Source organism: Lineus longissimus, chromosome 15, assembly GCF_910592395.1.
Source record: "Lineus longissimus chromosome 15, tnLinLong1.2, whole genome shotgun sequence".
Lineage (NCBI taxonomy): Eukaryota > Metazoa > Nemertea > Pilidiophora > Heteronemertea > Lineidae > Lineus > Lineus longissimus.
In genome coordinates, this window is record NC_088322.1 from 8,021,386 (window position 1) to 8,039,846 (window position 18,461).

General features: G+C 41.4%; 2 protein-coding genes across 4 annotated transcripts in view; one reads left to right on the forward strand and one right to left on the reverse strand.

Moving 5' to 3' along the window:
• Positions 1 to 524: 524 nt before the first annotated feature.
• Positions 525 to 15,576, reverse strand: LOC135499839 (nicotinamide N-methyltransferase-like). The gene is made up of 3 exons (XM_064790812.1): positions 15,315 to 15,576; positions 2,945 to 3,161; positions 525 to 2,742 (listed from the first exon to the last, which is right to left on the reverse strand). Exons 1-3 carry the CDS (start codon positions 15,469 to 15,471, stop codon positions 2,301 to 2,303), a joined length of 816 nt encoding a protein of 271 aa, XP_064646882.1. The 5' UTR covers positions 15,472 to 15,576; the 3' UTR covers positions 525 to 2,300.
• Positions 15,577 to 18,001: 2,425 nt separating this feature from the next.
• The window catches only part of LOC135499312 (supervillin-like), a 150,048-nt gene continuing 149,588 nt past the window's right edge, over positions 18,002 to 18,461 (forward strand). For 2 of the 3 annotated variants that reach the window (XM_064790036.1, XM_064790038.1), the window contains exon 1: positions 18,002 to 18,116. In XM_064790036.1, coding sequence (XP_064646106.1) covers positions 18,098 to 18,116 — 19 coding nt within the window. In that variant the 5' untranslated portion in view covers positions 18,002 to 18,097. The remainder of the gene's footprint in view (positions 18,117 to 18,461) is intronic. The other variant, XM_064790037.1, reaches the window with a different exon arrangement.

An 18,461-nucleotide genomic window follows, 5' to 3' on the forward strand; every position in this document is an offset into this window, starting at 1 on the left:
ATCGGCCTGCCCCCCCCCCCCCCCCCCAAACAACTGGCCTTCCAACTAGAGTAGACGGTTGGCCCCCGGCGAATAGAGTAGACGGTTGGTCCCCGACGGATGGATGAGCTCTTTTAGTTTTTTTCTTCAAGCGACGGTTGGCCCCCAGGCGGACGATGGGCACCTCTATCATATGCCACTTTGTCTTTTGTTCTCCCCATTGTGCTATTGCTCGGGTTTACTTTTAGTCCAACACGTGCCTGTTCTTTGCTCGTGCCCAACTGTGAATGGCCTTCTCCAGAGCCAGGACATTCAAACACGTATACGTCTAAGTCGACACCACCAACACTCAATCATATCATATCATATCATATCATTACCGGCGTCGTAACCCTATTGGATTTTTGCCGGAGGTATGGACTCCACCATCTATATGGAATCTTTTACTGGCCCTGGCATAGACACTCAGGTACAAGGGACCACGGTTTTTAGTCTCATCCGACACACTCAAGAAGTGCGAGATGAAAGAACAATAACAAGGAATGTAGTATTTAAAGAAATCCTATAACAAACTAAATGCATACATCACTTCCTAAGACAATTCAGCTCAACATACCCTCCACAGACAATGACTCTTCAACTGACTAGCGTAAGCCCTACATGGCCACACCCAAATTCACAACATATCACTCGCCTCAACATCGTGCGGAGCATGGGTATTTGCTAGTAAATATGAATACAGTAGAACCTCCCCTTGCAGACACCTCCGCAGCACGGACATGTTCGTTCAGTCCCGATTTTTTCAAAGTCATTTGCTTTTACCAAAACCTCTATAGGGCGGACACCTCTCTACTCCGAATTGCGGGCACGGCCATGGTGACTTTTTGGACCAATCACCTCACAATTACGGAGAGCAAACAAAAACAATGACTTGCAGTGTTCACTTTGGTAGTCAATTAGACCTAACGGGTGTGAAGTTTGGGTATTTGACGAACATAATTAGACACTGTGTTCAGTTAATTACAGGGTGGAGTGAATTTAATGTCCGTTGCTCTCCTAATTAAAACCGAATGTTTCGATTAATTATCTTCACTGTGCACCACATTGTCAAGCTACTGTATATTCTAACATTAATTGCAGTCCATTGAGTGGTTTGTCCTCTTGTGCTCTAATTGCAAAGAATAAAGCTTGATTTGTAGTTTAATAAAGGTATAACCTCCCTATTAAGGTCACCTCTACATTACGGACACCACCGCCCAGTCCCATGGGTGTCCGCAATAGAGAGGTTTTACTGTAGTGTACTTTGCGCTAATGCAATGCGTGGGTATTGCAAAACCTACTCATGATACGTTGCTCATGATACCACAATGACAGCTATCGGCCGATGGTCACCTCGACATTACGAACACCAACGCCCAGTCCCATGGGTGTCCGCAATAGAGAGGTTGTACTGTATTGCGCTAATGCAATGCGTGTGTATTGCAAAACCTACTCATGCTTCGTTGCTCATGATATCACAATGACAGCTATCGGCCGACAATTTGACGGCTCACGTTACTGAATTTTACGGTGGCTGTAAAAGGCCACGCGAAATATTTTTTAGAATGCCCGAATTTATTTTTTATAACTCGAGCGCTCGACTTATATCTCGAGCGCTCGACTTATATCTCAAGCGCTCGACTTACGTAAAGGTCACGCAAAATCTTTTTTAGTTTATTTTTCATAACTCGAGCGCTCGAGTTATCATAATGAGGCTGTATCAAGATGCAGTCCATCGTTGTTGATCTCTTCAATCTCGGTCTCACCCAACTTGAAATTCGGTGCGTTTTAGCAGAGAAGTTTGTGGTATAGTCTTACCTAATTGAAATACGTCATCATCCGTCTGGTCGTTATGATAACTCGAGCGCTCGAGTTATGAAAAATAAACTCGGGCATTCTAAAAAAGATTTTGCGTGACCTTTACGTAAGTCGAGCGCTCGAGATATAAGTCGAGCGCTCGAGTTATAAAAAATAAATTCGGGCATTCTAAAAAAAGATTTTGCGTGGCCTTTTACAGCCACCGTAGAATTTGCCTTCAAACATAAAATGAATAGCTTTCCAAAAGGAGGGTATGTTTCACTCACCAAAACTGATTAAGAAAGAAATCAGAATTTAATACAAGAAACGCTAGAACCAGAAATGAAAAAGTTTGAAAACCATACATAGCCTCGTTACGTTGAGGAGCTGTCAGCTAGATGTCCATCTACATTGTACGATCCATATAGGAGGACCATGTTTATAGCTAGTGGCTGGACTTCAGTGTGAGATTCACGGTTCGCGAATCATCCACTGATTCGCGTTGCACTGACCGCAAACACTTCAGAAAAATCAGCTGGGATGCCCTCAAAGGTATATTTCTCAATGTCACTAGTCACACTGTGCCAACGTAAATTGGTCAGGCCAACATCAGCAAAAGCACTTTCGATTATCTCGTCGGTTAATGGCAAGGCGTTGAACCTCTTGTTACCGACATAGTAGAACGTTCCACCATTAACCCCGGCCATGAAGAATGTTCCCCCAGGCTTGAGAAGTGAGATCACGTGTTTAACAGCACTCCTGAATGATGATTCGTCACAACACGCTGCATCGAAACAGAGGCTGGATGTGATGACGTCGAAGGGTTCCAAGACCAACGGAGCCAATGGGTTGTCTTGGTGAACATCACATGGTACGGCCAGTTTGATTGCTTGCCGGATGTGGTCTTGTCTGAGTTTCCATTCATCGCTGAAACGAGACAAAGTTTCGGTAAGGTCGGCAACATGGCATAGTGTTTCAAGCGGTTTCCAAGAATCGAGTGATGTAAAGAATTGATATCGAACTGGACTTATTTGTCGTCTCACCAAACACCGCTGCATGTAAAATGGAGGTCAAAACCGAGGCGCCTCGAATTAACAGCAAATAAATTCAAACATATTATCGTACATACCTTTTTCCTTCTAGTGAGCACACGTATTCGAAGCATTGTTGCCAGTTGTGGGCATCAGGGTCACCATTCACCCATTTTAGGATTTCATCCAGATTTTGAGTTCCATAATCTGAGCAGACGATCTCTGAACATCGACTTCCAGCGGAAATGACAGAATAGATACTCGGGCCAGACCCTACATCAAGGAGTCTGCTACCATCACGAATTCCTGCCGCAGCTGAAGAAAAATGCACATAAATATTTCATCAATAATGTTCGTAATCATCATCATCATCATCATCATCATCATCATCATCATCATCATCATCATCATCATATTCGGAACCCGCCGATGAACTCCATTAAAAACTTTCGGTGACATTAAGTTATAACGATCATTCTTTAATCCATACTTGATCGATGGTTTATATAACTGTTACCATGTATTAAGGGGTTAAAGGGTCTAGGCCTAGTTATTCTAATATAGTTATTCCTTCTAGGCCTATGGGGCTTTGTTATGTTAATCTTTCAGGGAATGTAGGCCTTTGGCACTACAGATCTGTGCCATTTACTCCCTGTCTGTCCCTGCATTTATAGTAATATCATGGTTTTCATTTACAACAGGTTAGTGCAGTGTTGTATTATTTTGTACATTTTCATCTTTCCCCATTTTGTATCATCTAAGCCATTTACTCCCTGTCTGTCCCTGCATTTATAGTAATATCATGGTTTTCATTTACAACAGGTGTTTGCGTGAGTAATTGATATAATACGTGCTGTGAAAGGTCATTCCTATCGGCTACATTTGGAGGTTCCACCGAGATCTCACGCACCCAAGCTGACACGCCCCATACCACCTGTAAGAAACCACTCCAAGCTGACATCGAGATGGCCACTACGTCGACGGCTGTGAGATAATTCGTATACGATTAAAATTTCATTCTGGATCCTTCAGCGCTGTTTGTTTAACCCTATTCTGTACGTTTTCGCGTTGCGCTAGAATACTTTCGCGTCGTAATGGAATACGTTCGCTTCATTTTGGATTGAATAATTATTGTGATCAACTGGCTCTGTGACTGTTGTGTTTTGATTTTGTAAGTGTGAACAGTTCTGGTAGCATGTGAAACATGTACATCTTATTCTGTGCATTTTATTCAGTTACAAATCACTGCCTGTAAAATGTATTTAGAATTACCTTACATGTATGTAATCTGATTTCATTACTTGGTATTTTATTTTATTTGTATTGCTCTTTTGTGTATGATGCACTACCTGTGATCGGTATTTTGGTGTTTACGTCCTTGGGCAACACATTTGACCATCAACTCTTTTAGTTAGGAATTCTGGTTTTGAATTCTGGTTTTCACTTTGAGTTCAGGTTAAACTCTAGTTAATTCTTGTGCTCTGGTATCAGAGTCTGGGGAAAATAAATTACTGGTTACGGGGTGTGTTTATTTCATATAGGCTTTATTTTGCATTTCATTTCACCCATTCATTCATTTTCAATTCATTCATTTTTCGATTAATCATCCATTTATTATTGTTTGCATTATTCATTCATTCAAAATTATGTGGTTAATCCTCCATTAGTCATATGCTTGTTGTTTGTCTGTCATATTTTTCAGTCATTTGCAGTCAGTGTCAGTCCATCATGTATATATGAGATAAAATAAGGGAGAATTCTATATCTCATATTATTATTATACTAAAACAACAGTCCGTCATATTATACATTAAAAGTCCGTTAATTGACATATTTTAGTACATCCTACATTAGGATTCTGTTCTTCAACCTACATTGTTCGTCGTCATCTGTCCGTCATGTCGTTAAAAAGGGAGGACTCCACCTGTGTGGACATAGAATCCATAGATGAGTCTGAGGTTCAAGGTTTGATCAGCCAATTGAGAGGCCTGAGTCCTAAAATGAAGCAAAAACTGTGCCTTGAAATAGCAAAGGATCCCTCCTTCTCTTACAGCAACCAGGATAATTCAATAGCACATACTCAATTCAGTACTCCTCTTGAGACTTCAGCCTATCCCTCATTGGAGGAGGGCTGTGTTTTTGGCCATAGGCAAGACCCACGGAGGGTTCAATTTGATAAGACTTCACCAAATCCTGGTGTGATTGGTTCTGGTCGCCCCAGCCAATCTTCACATGGTTCCATGTTTTCCCCTTCACCGGATTTAAGTAGGTCCGTGTCTAGTCCAATGTTTTCCACAGCACACGCCGACTTGGGCAGGTCAGCCTCTACTCATTCTACGTCAGGATTAGGTGTCACTCTGGTTTCTCCCACTGTGATTCCTCCTTCACTTCAGCGAACTGGTTTTCATGCTGTTAGAACATCGTATTCTAATATGCCACCGCCTGACTTCAATTTGGGTAGATCAATGCCCACTCCTACTCCTTCGAATATTGTACCTCATTCTGTGACTTCTTCTGCTGTTCAAGGGTTTTGTCCCAATAATTTTAGAAAGAAATTGACTTATTCTGAGCCAATGGTTGATGATCCTAATAGTCCATTCCTTAGGCACCGCGCCTCATCATCAACTATAGATCAACATGGTGCTGGTTTATCAAGTTCATCTACTGTTATTCCTTCTTCAGTAATGAGACATAGTGCTTTGTCTGGTCCTATCATTGATCAGGGCATGTTGCTTTCTTCAGGTCAGGGTTCTAGGATTCCTTCTGCTGATAGGCAACCAATTGGTGTTAGTACCTCTGGGCAAGCCATGTACCTAACTAAACCAAGAATTGCAACATTTTCGGGTACTCAGTCAAAGAATACAGTGTCTTTTAACCAATGGCGGTATGAGGTTCGTTGCCTCCAGAGATCGGAGTCGGAATTCATTGTTCTGCAGGCCATTCGCCAGTCCCTGCGTTCTCCAGCTTCTGATGTTCTTATGAACATGGGTGAGGATGTCACTATTTCAGACCTCCTCACTAAGTTCAACATTGTGTTTGGCAATGTGTTACCTAGTGAGAGGTTATTGGAGCAGTTTTATTCTGCTCGGCAGTCGACCGAGGAAAATATAGCCTCCTGGAGTTGTCGTCTTGAAGACATATTGACAACTCTGTCGGAGCAATCTGACATTTCCAATTCCAAGGCCGACATGCTCCGGACCAAGTTCTGGTCAGGTATCCGAGATGAGCGTGTACGCCTTGGCCTTCGTCATTCCTATGATGACGGGCATGCCTACGAGGCACTTGTCAGAAAGGCTCGTATTCTTGAAGTGGAATTTTCTGTACCTCAACCAACTTCAGTCTCTATGTCTAAATCTTCTAGTGTCACTTCTGTTCAGTCTCAGCAAGTGACAGTGCCTGAGTCCGCATCATTGACAGAGAAGGTGGATCAATTGGCCACCCAGGTGAAGTCATTGACTTACAGGCGGTTACAAAATGTTACTTGCTTCAACTGTGGGGAGAAAGGCCATTATAAAAGGAAATGTACCAAACCCCTAGTTTCAAAACCCCAAATCCAGGCTTCGACAAACTCGAAGGCACCAGAGTAGAGGGACCTCCCTTTGGTTGCCATGTTTCTGATGGTCCCTTTCCTCTGCGTGAAAGTCGTTCTTCTTTGAGGTCAACCAGTCCCAAACCACGTAAAAGGTCTCCGCCTCCTGTTGTCAAAACTCGGCGTCCCATTCCGGGTCCTATCAGTAAGGCTAAAAAACTTCCATCAAAACTTGTTGGCAACTCTAACGAGTCACATATTTCTATTGAAGACAAGATCTTCACTTGTCTTTTAGACACTGGTTCTATGGTCAGCACAATTTCTGTTTCAGCGTATCAAAATCAGTTCGCTGATCTTCCCTTGCATTCCTTAGACAACCTGTTACAAGTTCGCGGTGCTAATGGTGCACGACTTCCTTACCATGGATACATAGAGGTTAGAGTGAAACGTCCTTTTTCTGATCGTTACTTTGACATACCTTTGCTGGTCGTTCCAGATACCACTTACAATTTCAAGGTTCCTGTTTTGGTTGGCACCAACATCCTTTCACTTTGTAATTTTGATCCTGGGTTAAGCTTGCCTAAGCCCTGGAAACTTGCGATTTCCGCTTTGGTCACTTCCCGTAATGCTATTGTTGGAAATGTTGTGACTTTGAGTCCTGTCACTTTGCCTCCAGATACTCAGGCCAGGGTCTCTGGTTTCTGTAGCACCCATGGTCGTCTTCTTGGTGAAACTTCGGTGATGGCTGAGGCTATTCCTGGTGCCCGATTGCCTGGTGATGTTATAATTGTACCCACCTTTCTTGGTCTTGATGGACACAAAAAGGAAAGGGTTGGTTGTTGTGTCTATAACCACAGTAGGAAAGCTGTCACGATTCCTGGACGTACTGTCCTATGTCGTCTTGTTCGGGCAGAGTCTGTGTCGGAGCGTGATCCATTAGATCCTTCTGTTTGTATTCCTTCAGATTATCAACCTTCAATTATTCAGTCTTTGAATTTGGTGAATGATAGTGTAGTCCAGGCTTCACCTTACACTGAACATCAAAACCAGTTGCTACAAGCCATTGACTTGTCACACATTTCAGCAGATACTATTCAGTCTGACTTGCGTTCCTTGTTGATGAAGTATTCTGATGTCTTTTCTTTATCAAACACTGATCTTGATCGGTCCAATCTAGTCACCCATCGCATTGAGTTAAATGACACAATCCCTTTTAAACAACGTTTTCGTCGTATTCCACCTTCCATGTTTGATGAAGTGAGGTCACATCTGGACCAAATGTTGCAGGCAGGTGTCATCAGGCACTCTAAGAGTCCTTGGGCTTCCAACATGGTCCTGGTGCGTAAAAAGGACAAGAGTCTCCGCCTATGTGTGGATTTTCGTCAGCTTAACCGCCGTACCATCCGGGACTCTTACGCCTTGCCTCGTCTCGATGAGACTCTTGATTGTTTATCTGGTGCCAAGTATTTTACCTCTCTTGATCTCCGTTGTGGATATTGGCAATGTGAACTTGATGAAAGTCATAAGGAAAGGACGGCGTTCACGGCTGGAAATCTTGGGTTTTATGAATTTAATGTTCTTCCATTTGGCTTGTGCAATGCACCCAGCACTTTTCAACGTATGATGGAGCGTTGCCTTCAGGATATTCATCTGCGTGAATGCCTTATCTATTTGGACGACATCGTCATCTTTTCAAGGTCCATAGAGGAGCATCTGGAGCGCTTAGAGCATGTTTTTACCCGTTTGAGGGAGTGCGGTTTGAAACTCAAACCTTCTAAGTGCTCATTTCTTATGGAGAATATTAAATATTTGGGTCATTCTGTTTCAGCGTCTGGCATTGAGCCTGATAACGATAAGATTGAGGCCATTACCTCCTGGCCTGTTCCTCAGAGGTCAGAGGACGTTCGAAGGTTTCTTGGTTTTGCGGGGTATTATAGACGTTTCGTCAAGGGATTTTCGTCCTTAGTCCGTCCATTGAATGATCTTCTTCCTCCTACTGGCACTAAGACCAAGAAGGGAGCCAAGAAACCTGTTTGTACTCCTTTTTATTGGGGAGAGGAGCAGCAGTCGGCCTTCGACAACATGAAGTCGATTTTATCAAACTCTCCAGTTCTTGGCTTTGCTGACTTTTCCCTCCCTTTTGAACTCCATACAGATGCGTCCTCTACGGGGCTTGGAGCTATTTTATATCAGGTTCAGGATGGTCATCGGCGTGTCATTTCTTTTGCTAGCCGTAGTCTTAACAAGGCTGAGAAGAATTATTCAGCGTATAAGCTTGAGTTTCTCGCCCTCAAATGGGCCGTTACTGAGAAATTTTATGACTATCTATACGGTCATCGGTTCTCAGTGAAAACTGATAACAATCCTTTGACCTACGTTCTTACATCGGCCAAGTTGGATGCCACTGGGCATCGCTGGCTGGCTGAACTCTCTTGTTTTGATTTTGATATTTCGTACGTACCTGGAACATCAAATGTCGATGCCGATAGCCTCTCTCGAATCCCTTGGGAAAAGGTTGAGTCCGAGAGTGTTCAGGCTATTTGTCAGTCATCACATGTTGATGGGTTTGTTGATTCACTTTGTCTTTCTATACCAGACTTGACTATGAATTGTGAGGATTCTCCTTGGCCTAAAGTTGATCTGCGAGCGAGCTGATGCAACTTCGAGTAGGTTAATTTCTTGGGTCGAGTCTGATAAATGTCCAAGCAAAAGTCTTTTATCCGATGTTCAGGACAAAGACTTATCTCGTTTATGTCGCTTTTGGTCTAATCTGTCTCTTGTTGATGGTTTGCTTTGTCGCAATACTATCATCAATGACCAACCATATCAACAAATCATCGTTCCATCTGCATTTCGTTCACAAGTCATAGAAGGGTTTCATGACCATTTGGGTCATCTCGGTCGTGATCGGACGACAGATTTTATTAAACGTAGGTTTTATTGGCCTGGTATGACTTCAGATGTCGAGCGTTACGTTCATAATTGTCTTTCTTGTATTCGGCGGAAGTCGCCTCACTTGCCTGAGCGTGCACCTCTGGTGAACATCACCACAACTGCACCAATGCAGTTAGTTTGCATGGACTTCTTGTCCTTGGAACCTTCTCATGGCTATGAGAATATCTTAGTCATAACGGATCATTTTTCCAAGTATGCTCAGGCCATACCGACTAGGAGTCAAACTGCGACTACCACAGCCAGAGTGCTGTTTGATAACTATATTGTGCATTATGGAATTCCTGAACGCCTCCATAGTGATCAAGGGCGAAATTTTGAGGGCAAGGTCATTCAGGAGTTGTGTAAGATAATGAATATTTCAAAGTCCCGAACCACTCCATACCATCCCATGGGCAACGGTTTGTGCGAAAGGTTCAACCGCACGTTGTTGAATATGCTCGGTACACTCCCTTCTCAGAGTAAAAAGGATTGGAAAAAGTTTGTCCCTAGTATGGTTCATGCTTACAACAGCTCTTGCCATGACTCTACTGGATTTTCTCCCTTTTATCTATTGTTTGGCCGCGAGCCCCGTCTCCCTGCTGATGTTACCTTTGGGACTCTTCTTTCTTCGTCTTCTTCTACCTCCAAGGTCAAGTTTGTGGATGACCTTCGTTCACGTCTTGCAGGTGCTTACTCCTTGGCTCAGAAGGAGATGGAGGCTTCTCGAGTTAGACAGAAGCGCAATTACGACCTTAGGGTGAGAGGTGCTGTCTTGCAGGTTGGCGATAGGGTTCTGGTTCGTAGACTTGGTGATCGTGGCAAACATAAGCTTGCGAACAAGTGGGAAGATGACTTGTTCACGATTTTAGAGCAACCGAATTCGGAGATTCCTGTCTTCATTGTATCTTCCGATTCAGGGGTGAAGAAAACTCTCCACCGGAATCTGCTATTGCCAGTCTCTGGCGTGGAACTTTCCTATTCTCCAGCAGCCGAGAGGGCGGTTGATTCTCCATCAACAGTGAAACCTGTTCCTAGACCCCACAGGTCTTTGAGTAATAAGGGTGAATCTGAGGTGGATCAGCCTACGCCGGCTTTGCCTTACACGAAGGTGGTTGAGAGTTCTGACGATGAGACTGATGACAGTTCCTTGTCTGATTCTTCTCGGTCTTCTGCCAGATCATCACCATTGCCTGTCAGACCAGCCCGTCCTCAGCGTACAAGACGTCAGCCAGCTTGGACGACATCTGGTGATTGGGTGATGTCTGGTCAAGTGTCTGTTCCAGATTGGCAGTTAAAAATTTCGATGCTTCGTGAGATTCTACAGGATCCAGTATTCAAGGCCAATTCAATCGCCTTGGATGCTGCGATTCGACTATTATCATAGCCAGATTGTGCAGTCAGTTTTATACTTCTAATAACTCATTTCATATCAGGATGATTAGTCATGCTGCGATATAATTCTGTATTCTTTATAAAAAAAAAAAAATAAATAAATAAATTCTGACTAGTATTTCATGATTTTGCCTTGTAAGTGGTCATTTGGTGGGTTGTGGGTCTTTGAATTAATTATACATGTAATTCATTGTATTTTTCGCTCCAGGCCACCAATTGATTTTGAGAGATAGAAGAATTTCAATATTTTCTTCTGTTGATTTCCAATTTGTTCATTTCAGTACTGTGAGTGCTAAAAAGAGTACGTCGTACAGATTATGAATATCTAGTTGTTGATGTTGGTTTGTTGGGTACAATATGTGCTAATAAGAGCACGTAAATGTACGTCATATGTGCTTTAATCAGGGTTGGAACTTCTCAGCCATATTAACAATAATTGTGGTTGTAACGGAATTCCAAACTGATGCTGCTTGTCTTGTCTTTGTCTTTGTCCGGTGTTGTCCATCATCTCTTCATCCATTTCATTCATTTTCACTGCTGCACTTAATTTCACTAAATTTCGGGAGAAATTTTCTTGTTGGGGGGGAAATGTGTTACCATGTATTAAGGGGTTAAAGGGTCTAGGCCTAGTTATTCTAATATAGTTATTCCTTCTAGGCCTATGGGGCTTTGTTATGTTAATCTTTCAGGGAATGTAGGCCTTTGGCACTACAGATCTGTGCCATTTACTCCCTGTCTGTCCCTGCATTTATAGTAATATCATGGTTTTCATTTACAACAGGTTAGTGCAGTGTTGTATTATTTTGTACATTTTCATCTTTCCCCATTTTGTATCATCTAAGCCATTTACTCCCTGTCTGTCCCTGCATTTATAGTAATATCATGGTTTTCATTTACAACAGGTGTTTGCGTGAGTAATTGATATAATACGTGCTGTGAAAGGTCATTCCTATCGGCTACATAACCATTTCCCCTATTGCCATTTTGCAGTCGTCACTTCGCCTAATTACCCTATTTGCCTATTGCCTAATTGCATAATTCCCATATCGCCTAATTGAATACATGCTCCAGGTGCCAGACAGTGTTATCAGGAAAGGTGTGCTGACATTTTGTGGCCATTGGTATTAAAGGGGGTCGGGTATGGGAACGACCCATTGATCATTTTAGAATTTGACCGTGAAACCCAAGCTCCCCTCCCCTTCCCCAAGGCTGAAAGACAAATGCCACTAAAATTACTCCATTGTTTGAAAACGGACATCCCATTGGCAAAACTACCTGGACACCTCTAGAAATCATGGCTACATGATGGCCGTCACACCTGGCATATTTTGATATTTGAGACAAGACCACTAGTAAATATTCATAGGTTGGAGGGTCGAGGCCTATCAATTAGATGAGTGCATGTTTTTAACTCTCAAGTACATATTTGGAGAGGTATTGAAAAAATATTTGCTGTGGCAAGTCTACAGATATTAAAAATCTTGAAAACTTTGGTAATTCCAATTCCTAAGGACAGTAGGAAATCCCTAAGCGCCTCAGAAAACTACCGCGGTATATCTCTCAGTAGCGTTCTGGGGAAGATATTAGACAATGTCATCATCAGAAATCATAGCCAGGCACTGGCGTCTTGCGACGCCCAGTTCGGTTTCAAAAAGAACTTATCGACAGCAGATTGTAGCTTTGTAGTCAACGAGGTCATAAGATACTATAACAATAGAGGATCTCCGGTATATTGTGTCACCCTGGATGCAAGCAAGGCCTTTGACTGTGTAAACTTTGTGAAGCTATTTCGAAAGCTGATTAATAGAGGAATATGTCCAACGATAGCAAGGTTTTTAGCTTGCATGTATACAAATCAACATATTAGCGTGAAGTGGGCAGATTTCGTATCAAATCCGTTCACCGCCACAAATGGGGTGAAGCAAGGTGGTGTATTGTCACCGATATTATTCAATCTGTATTTAGACCACCCACTGGTGAGCATGCAGGAGTCGGGAGTGGGGTGCCGCATAGGCCATGTTTATGCCGGAGTGTTTGCCTATGCGGACGACGTAATAATACTGGCACCCACCATCTGGGCGTTGACAAGGATGTTAAAAATTGCCAAATTATACTCGTTAGATACAAGATAACATTCAATGCGAAAAAAAGTAAATTTATTGTGTTTGCCAAAGGTTTAGATATCGTAATAGACTATATAATGTTTGACGGAAATAGGTTATATGCAGTGGAATCGGAGGTCCACCTCGGATTTCTGTTAGGTCCAGATGTACAGCGTAGAAGAGCTGACCTTGGTATTAATGAACTATATAAAAAGACTAATATGGTAATGGCGTACTTCGGTCATGCAAATGCAGACATTCGATATGCTCTCTTTAAGAGTTTTGCTACCTGTCTATTATGGTTTTCAGTTCTGGGACACAACATCTCATTACATTGAAAATGTATATACAGCATGGAGGAAATGTGTAAGAAAGATTATGTGTATACCGAGTAGGACTCATAATCAGTTAATTCCGCTTATAATCAGTGATTGTGATATGGAGACACTTTTGGAAAGGAGGACATTGAGATACATCGAACATATATTCAAATCAGATAACATTTACTTAATGTTATGTAAGAACTTGTTACTGGAGGGAAGCGCGTCGTACCTGAGTAAAAACTTTATCAAAATCAGTCGGAAATATGGTTTTTGTAAATATGACGCTGTCCGCATAAATTACTCATATTCAATTGTAAATGGAGTTGATGAGAACACTGAATCATTTAGAATGGCACAGCAAATCAGAGAGCTACTAAAATTGAGGGATTCCGGTCATTGTCTCTTATCAAAGGAAGAGTTAGGACAAATTATAGACTTCCTTTGCACTATTTAACAATACATAAGATACGTTTTTGTAATGCACTAAGGTTCAAAGACAAGTTGATCTGTACTATGCACAACAATCTGTACTAGTTTTGTACGAATAAACATATATGTATATACATGTATATATAAAGAAATTATTTGATGAAAAAGTTAATTTCGAATTTTGCTAATTGGGTAATAGGGGGCGTGTTTTGAGTTTTTTCTGCCAGTTGGCTAAAAAAGAGTGGAAATATCAAAGTCTGTCTAATTTGTCGATTATCAAAAAATGTCCGTGGTCAACTACCAGTTTATTTTTAACCATTTACTTGCCCGACTGTCCGGAATATCTTATCAAAATTTCAGATTCACAACCCCACGCAGTATTTGATGCGTCGCAGTCAAACATTGACAATTTAACTGCTAAAAGGCTTAAACAATCAATCGTGGTCTTGTCTCCATTTTGAAGTCTTTTAATTCAACATGGACTCATTGATCATTTTAGAATTTGACCGTGAACCCCAAGCCCCCCTCCCCTTCCCCAAGGCTGAAAGACTAAGGCCACTAAAATTACTCCATTGTTTGAAAACGGACATCCCATGGGCAAAACTACCTGGACACCTCCAGGGTATACGGTGAAAAAGGTACAGGAAAAAAAGGTACAGAAAAAAAGGTACGGAAATAAAGGTACAGGAAATAAAAGTACAGGAAATAAAAGTACTGGAAATAAAGGTGCCGGAAAAAATTGTACCGGAAAAAAAGGTACACAAAATGGCATAAATAGGTAAAAAAGGTACACAATTTTTTTTCAGGATATCATTCTCTTCAACTGTTTCAGACTCGGCCTATGTCTTAATCTTTTCTTCTTCTGTGACTAAGGTGGTGCCTTAAAATAGTTTAATACATTGCAGACAATTTTGTTACGGAATGAATTTGAGGAAAATTCATGGAAGAAGTTGCCCAACAGGGGAGCTGACGTTTTTTTTGGTAATAACTACATGTACATTCATGTTCTCTTAAATTTTAAAATACTCGAGTCGTATTCTTATTAGGGGCAGATCCAGGATCTTGGGAAAGGGGGGTGGGGGCGCACCTGGCATCCTACCTGGCATTTCACATGAAGATTCTCGCCAATTTCCCTAAAAAGCTTGTGTTTGGTCTTAAATCTAATGATTTGTCTGTTAAGACCTAATTGGCCAGGCACATTGTTAATTGGGTCCAGCTCTATGATGAATGTTAATTGATTAATTGCAATTTAACTTGAACATTGGTACATTTATCGGTTAACCCTTTTGTAGAGGGAATTGTCCTAGAATCTTTACTATCATCATGATCTTGATAGCCGTGTTTTCACTCTTGAAAACCATAACGGTACACTGGAAATTTGATATACCTAGTTCTAAGGCCTATGCAATGCTTACGCAACAAATAAAGTTAAAGTTATGAATAGAAAAAGGGAGAATTCAAATGATATCTAAAAAACTATTGTGTACCTTTTTTACCTATTTATGCCATTTTGTGTACCTATTTTTCCAGTACCTTTTTTTCCGGTACCTTTATTTCCGGTACTTTTATTTCCTGTACCTTTATTTCCGTACCTTTTTTCCTGTACCTTTAGTACCTAGATTCCACCTCTAGAAATCATGGCTACATGATGGCCGTCACACCTGGCATATTTTGATATTTTGAAGTATTTTAAATCAACATGGAACTTCATCCACATGTATGCCAAAAAAACAACATATTATAACAGACTGGTTCTTACCTGTGAGCCCATGAAACATCTCTAACAACTTGTTGATGAATCGGCTTTCATCCCTGTGATAATTCTCCAAAAAGATTTTGGGGTCGAAATCTGTTTTGTAGTCGTCTCCAGATAATGTTGCTGTTTCAAGTGATTTGGAAGCTGGATCGTTAGCCATGATAAGAAGCAAAGGTGCAAAATGCCTAAGGGCGCAGTACTGTATGCAGCTAAACTGGTCGACGTGGTCTGTTAACACTAACGTGGCACCAGGTGGTAAAATGTATAAATGAACATGGGGTCGTGAAGCCTACGTGTAACGTTTTCCATTTAGGTTTATATTCGAATATTTATGCCATTTATATACGAAATTGAAATTAGTTTATTGTAATACCTGATGGCATTTCTAGTGGAGGTTATATTACTTTGCCAACGTTGATATATGCAGGTTGTGTTCGTACGCTACATACTAAAATATCAATAGAATAAAGAATACCGGTTACACCTTGGAGTAAACAGAAGAGAAGACGGGATATGACCTGCATTGGCTGTGGGGCCATATCAGGAAGGGGACATGAATTTCATGACTGAATCCCAACTACATGTATTGGACATTCAGCAGCACAGGCTGCAGTAGAATAAGCGGAAACTTGGATTTACCTTAGAAATTACCAACATCCCTGATAATGCGTCCATTGCCTAGGGTAGTCGAAGAGAAAAAGCCACGTTCCCCAGTTAGTGGGCCAAATGTTACCGTTACCCCTCGGGAGTCAAACAAGTCATCAGATAATCGAAAAGGACCAATCACAAAATGCCAACATCGGTTTGCGTATCATCCACCGATTCGCATTGCATCCAAAAAATCTTTGAGAGGCCCTCTAAGATATATACATGTATATATTTCTTAATATCACTAGTCTCATTGTACCAACTTAAATTGGTCAGGCCAATTTCAGCAAAAGCACTTTCGATTATCTCGTTGCTTAATTGAAAGGCTTTCAACCTCTATTATTTCGCGAAATTAAGTCATGTAATGCTGTTTAAAGACGATTTGTGATGCCTCTCCAACGATGTTACTCGTTGGCCGAGACGGTTACACTGCCAACAGTGATTCTTTTACCCGATGTCGAAAGGGTTCGAATCCATCCTGGGCCGCACTCTATTTTCATTTTGAAATAAATCGAATGTGATGTTACATTCCCCCCCAAAACAGCTTTTTAGTATTGACTCCTCCATTCTCTGGTTCCAAACTTCGTCCCTGTCTATTCTTATCATTTTCGAGGGCTATTGGTAGAGTTTGTCACCAAGCGCTGATATCTTGGAAGACCCAACAGGAAATCGTTCAGTCAGATCTTCCAGAGACTACGCGCCTTTGGTGATGTTGGTGGCCTTTCCGTTCAGTGTGCCGATAGAAGGCCATATATGGTCACGTCCTGGTAGATAAAAATTCGTAGAAAATCGAATAATCGAAGATTCAGTAAATTGTATGAATAAGTATAAGTATTTTCAAAAACAGATAATCTGTTTTTGGTATTTTCATGAAAACTTTGGTGAGGGTACAAGCTGAAAATAATGGACCGTGTACTCAGAACTTACATTCCTGACAAAGTTTCAAAGTTTTCTGCACTTTTTGCCGAACTGAAATCGACATCTTGGGCGGAGTACTTACGTGGCCTGGAGAATAATGACACTGCTTGCCACCATGCGCCGCCACTTGTGTTATCACACTAATGCTGATCTGATAATAATTTTCGCGAATGCTGCGAGGCAGTTTTGGACATTGCTTTTGAAATTTTAGACAGTCCTATGGTCCTTGGTCGTGTCAAATTCCGCACTAAATATATTCCTCGTACAAGCGTGAACTATTTCGAGGTACTGTGGGATGTAAGAGACCCCTATTGGGGACTTTGTGTAACTTTATCTGCTGCTTAAATTTTCCCTTTATTGCACCCGGCCACAGATATTTTTCGGGAAAACAAACTCCTTTGTATATTACCTCGTCTGGTATGTCATTATGCGCATTTCGCACAGGAAACTTATCTTGCACTATTAGTCAATGGTGGAAAAAACCGCAATGAATAACAGGCTACATGTAGGCTCTACGTGTACCGTAGCGTACACACTACAGTGTACATGTATATCAATTCACGGTTTTTTACTCTAACTGTTTCGACTATTACTGCTGTATTGTTTTGATAATGATTCTGGCCGAAAAATTTCAGAAAGTTGCCTCCTCCCCTATCTCCAAGATCAAAAGATAGCAGCGCCCCTGAAATAGGTTTAAAAAGGTATGAAAAAAGTCAAAGAGGCGATATTAATAACGGCAGCGTGCAGGCTATCTAGCCTGCATTTATTTCGCCCAACTGTGATAGAAATACGTCAGCCGAAAGCGGAAGCCCGGCGAACACATTGAACAGGTTCCATGCGATCATTTTAGTCTACCAGTGTTTAGTAAGAATAAAAGAAACACTCCTCAAGCACTTTACAAACGTTATTTCTACATGGTTTTTCTCCTTTTTATCCATCGAGATTTAAAATTGGAATTGGTATCCGGAAAGTGATTAGGCGTCCGAAAATAGGACCAGAAAGGGTTGTGGCCGACGTTACAAACGGATGTATATAACGTATTACTTGCACACAGTATATATTGTGGTAATCAGATGAGGAACGTGCAAAATCCACGGAGTAGGCTATAGGCTGTCTAGCTTCACTGGAGTATAGCACATCAACTAAACAACATATACTAAAAGGGGTCACAATTATCAACCAATCGTAATTTGAACTGACTGACAGTCTTTGGATATATCATGTTCACCGACCGCAAAGGTAGGTCATTTTTATCAATTAATATGTTCTCCATCGAGCTGTTGCACACTGGAAGCCTAGACAAATCTTGCATGTAAAACAGGAGAGAAACATGTACTCTGCGTTGAAGCAAGAATACATAAAGACTAGTCTTTATGAATAAGGCGTCCGAAAATAGGAGTGTAATGATTTTTTTAAAATCCTCTATTTGGAGAGGTCATGGGGCTGCTGGAAGCTACTTTTGCAGAAAAAGCAACATATCTCGTGTCCAAGTTGACCCTTTAAGAGAAAAACATGTTTAGTCATGAAGAAGAAGACTTTTAACATGATCATGTGTGTGTGAAAAGCATATTAAATATTTGGATA

What these genes read in the sequence shown, in the direction of transcription:
- LOC135499839 (XM_064790812.1), bottom strand. Translation starts at nt 15,471, where the DNA reads ATGGCTAACGATCCAGCTTCCAAATCACTTGAAACAGCAACATTATCT. An exon ending in GATGTTTCATGGGCTCACAG is followed by an intron (nt 3,162 to 15,314) that starts GTAAGAACCAGT and finishes ATTTTTCTTCAG; the next exon opens with CTGCGGCAGGAATTCGTGAT. An exon ending in TGCTCACTAGAAGGAAAAAG is followed by an intron (nt 2,743 to 2,944) that starts GTATGTACGATA and finishes GTCTCGTTTCAG; the next exon opens with CGATGAATGGAAACTCAGAC.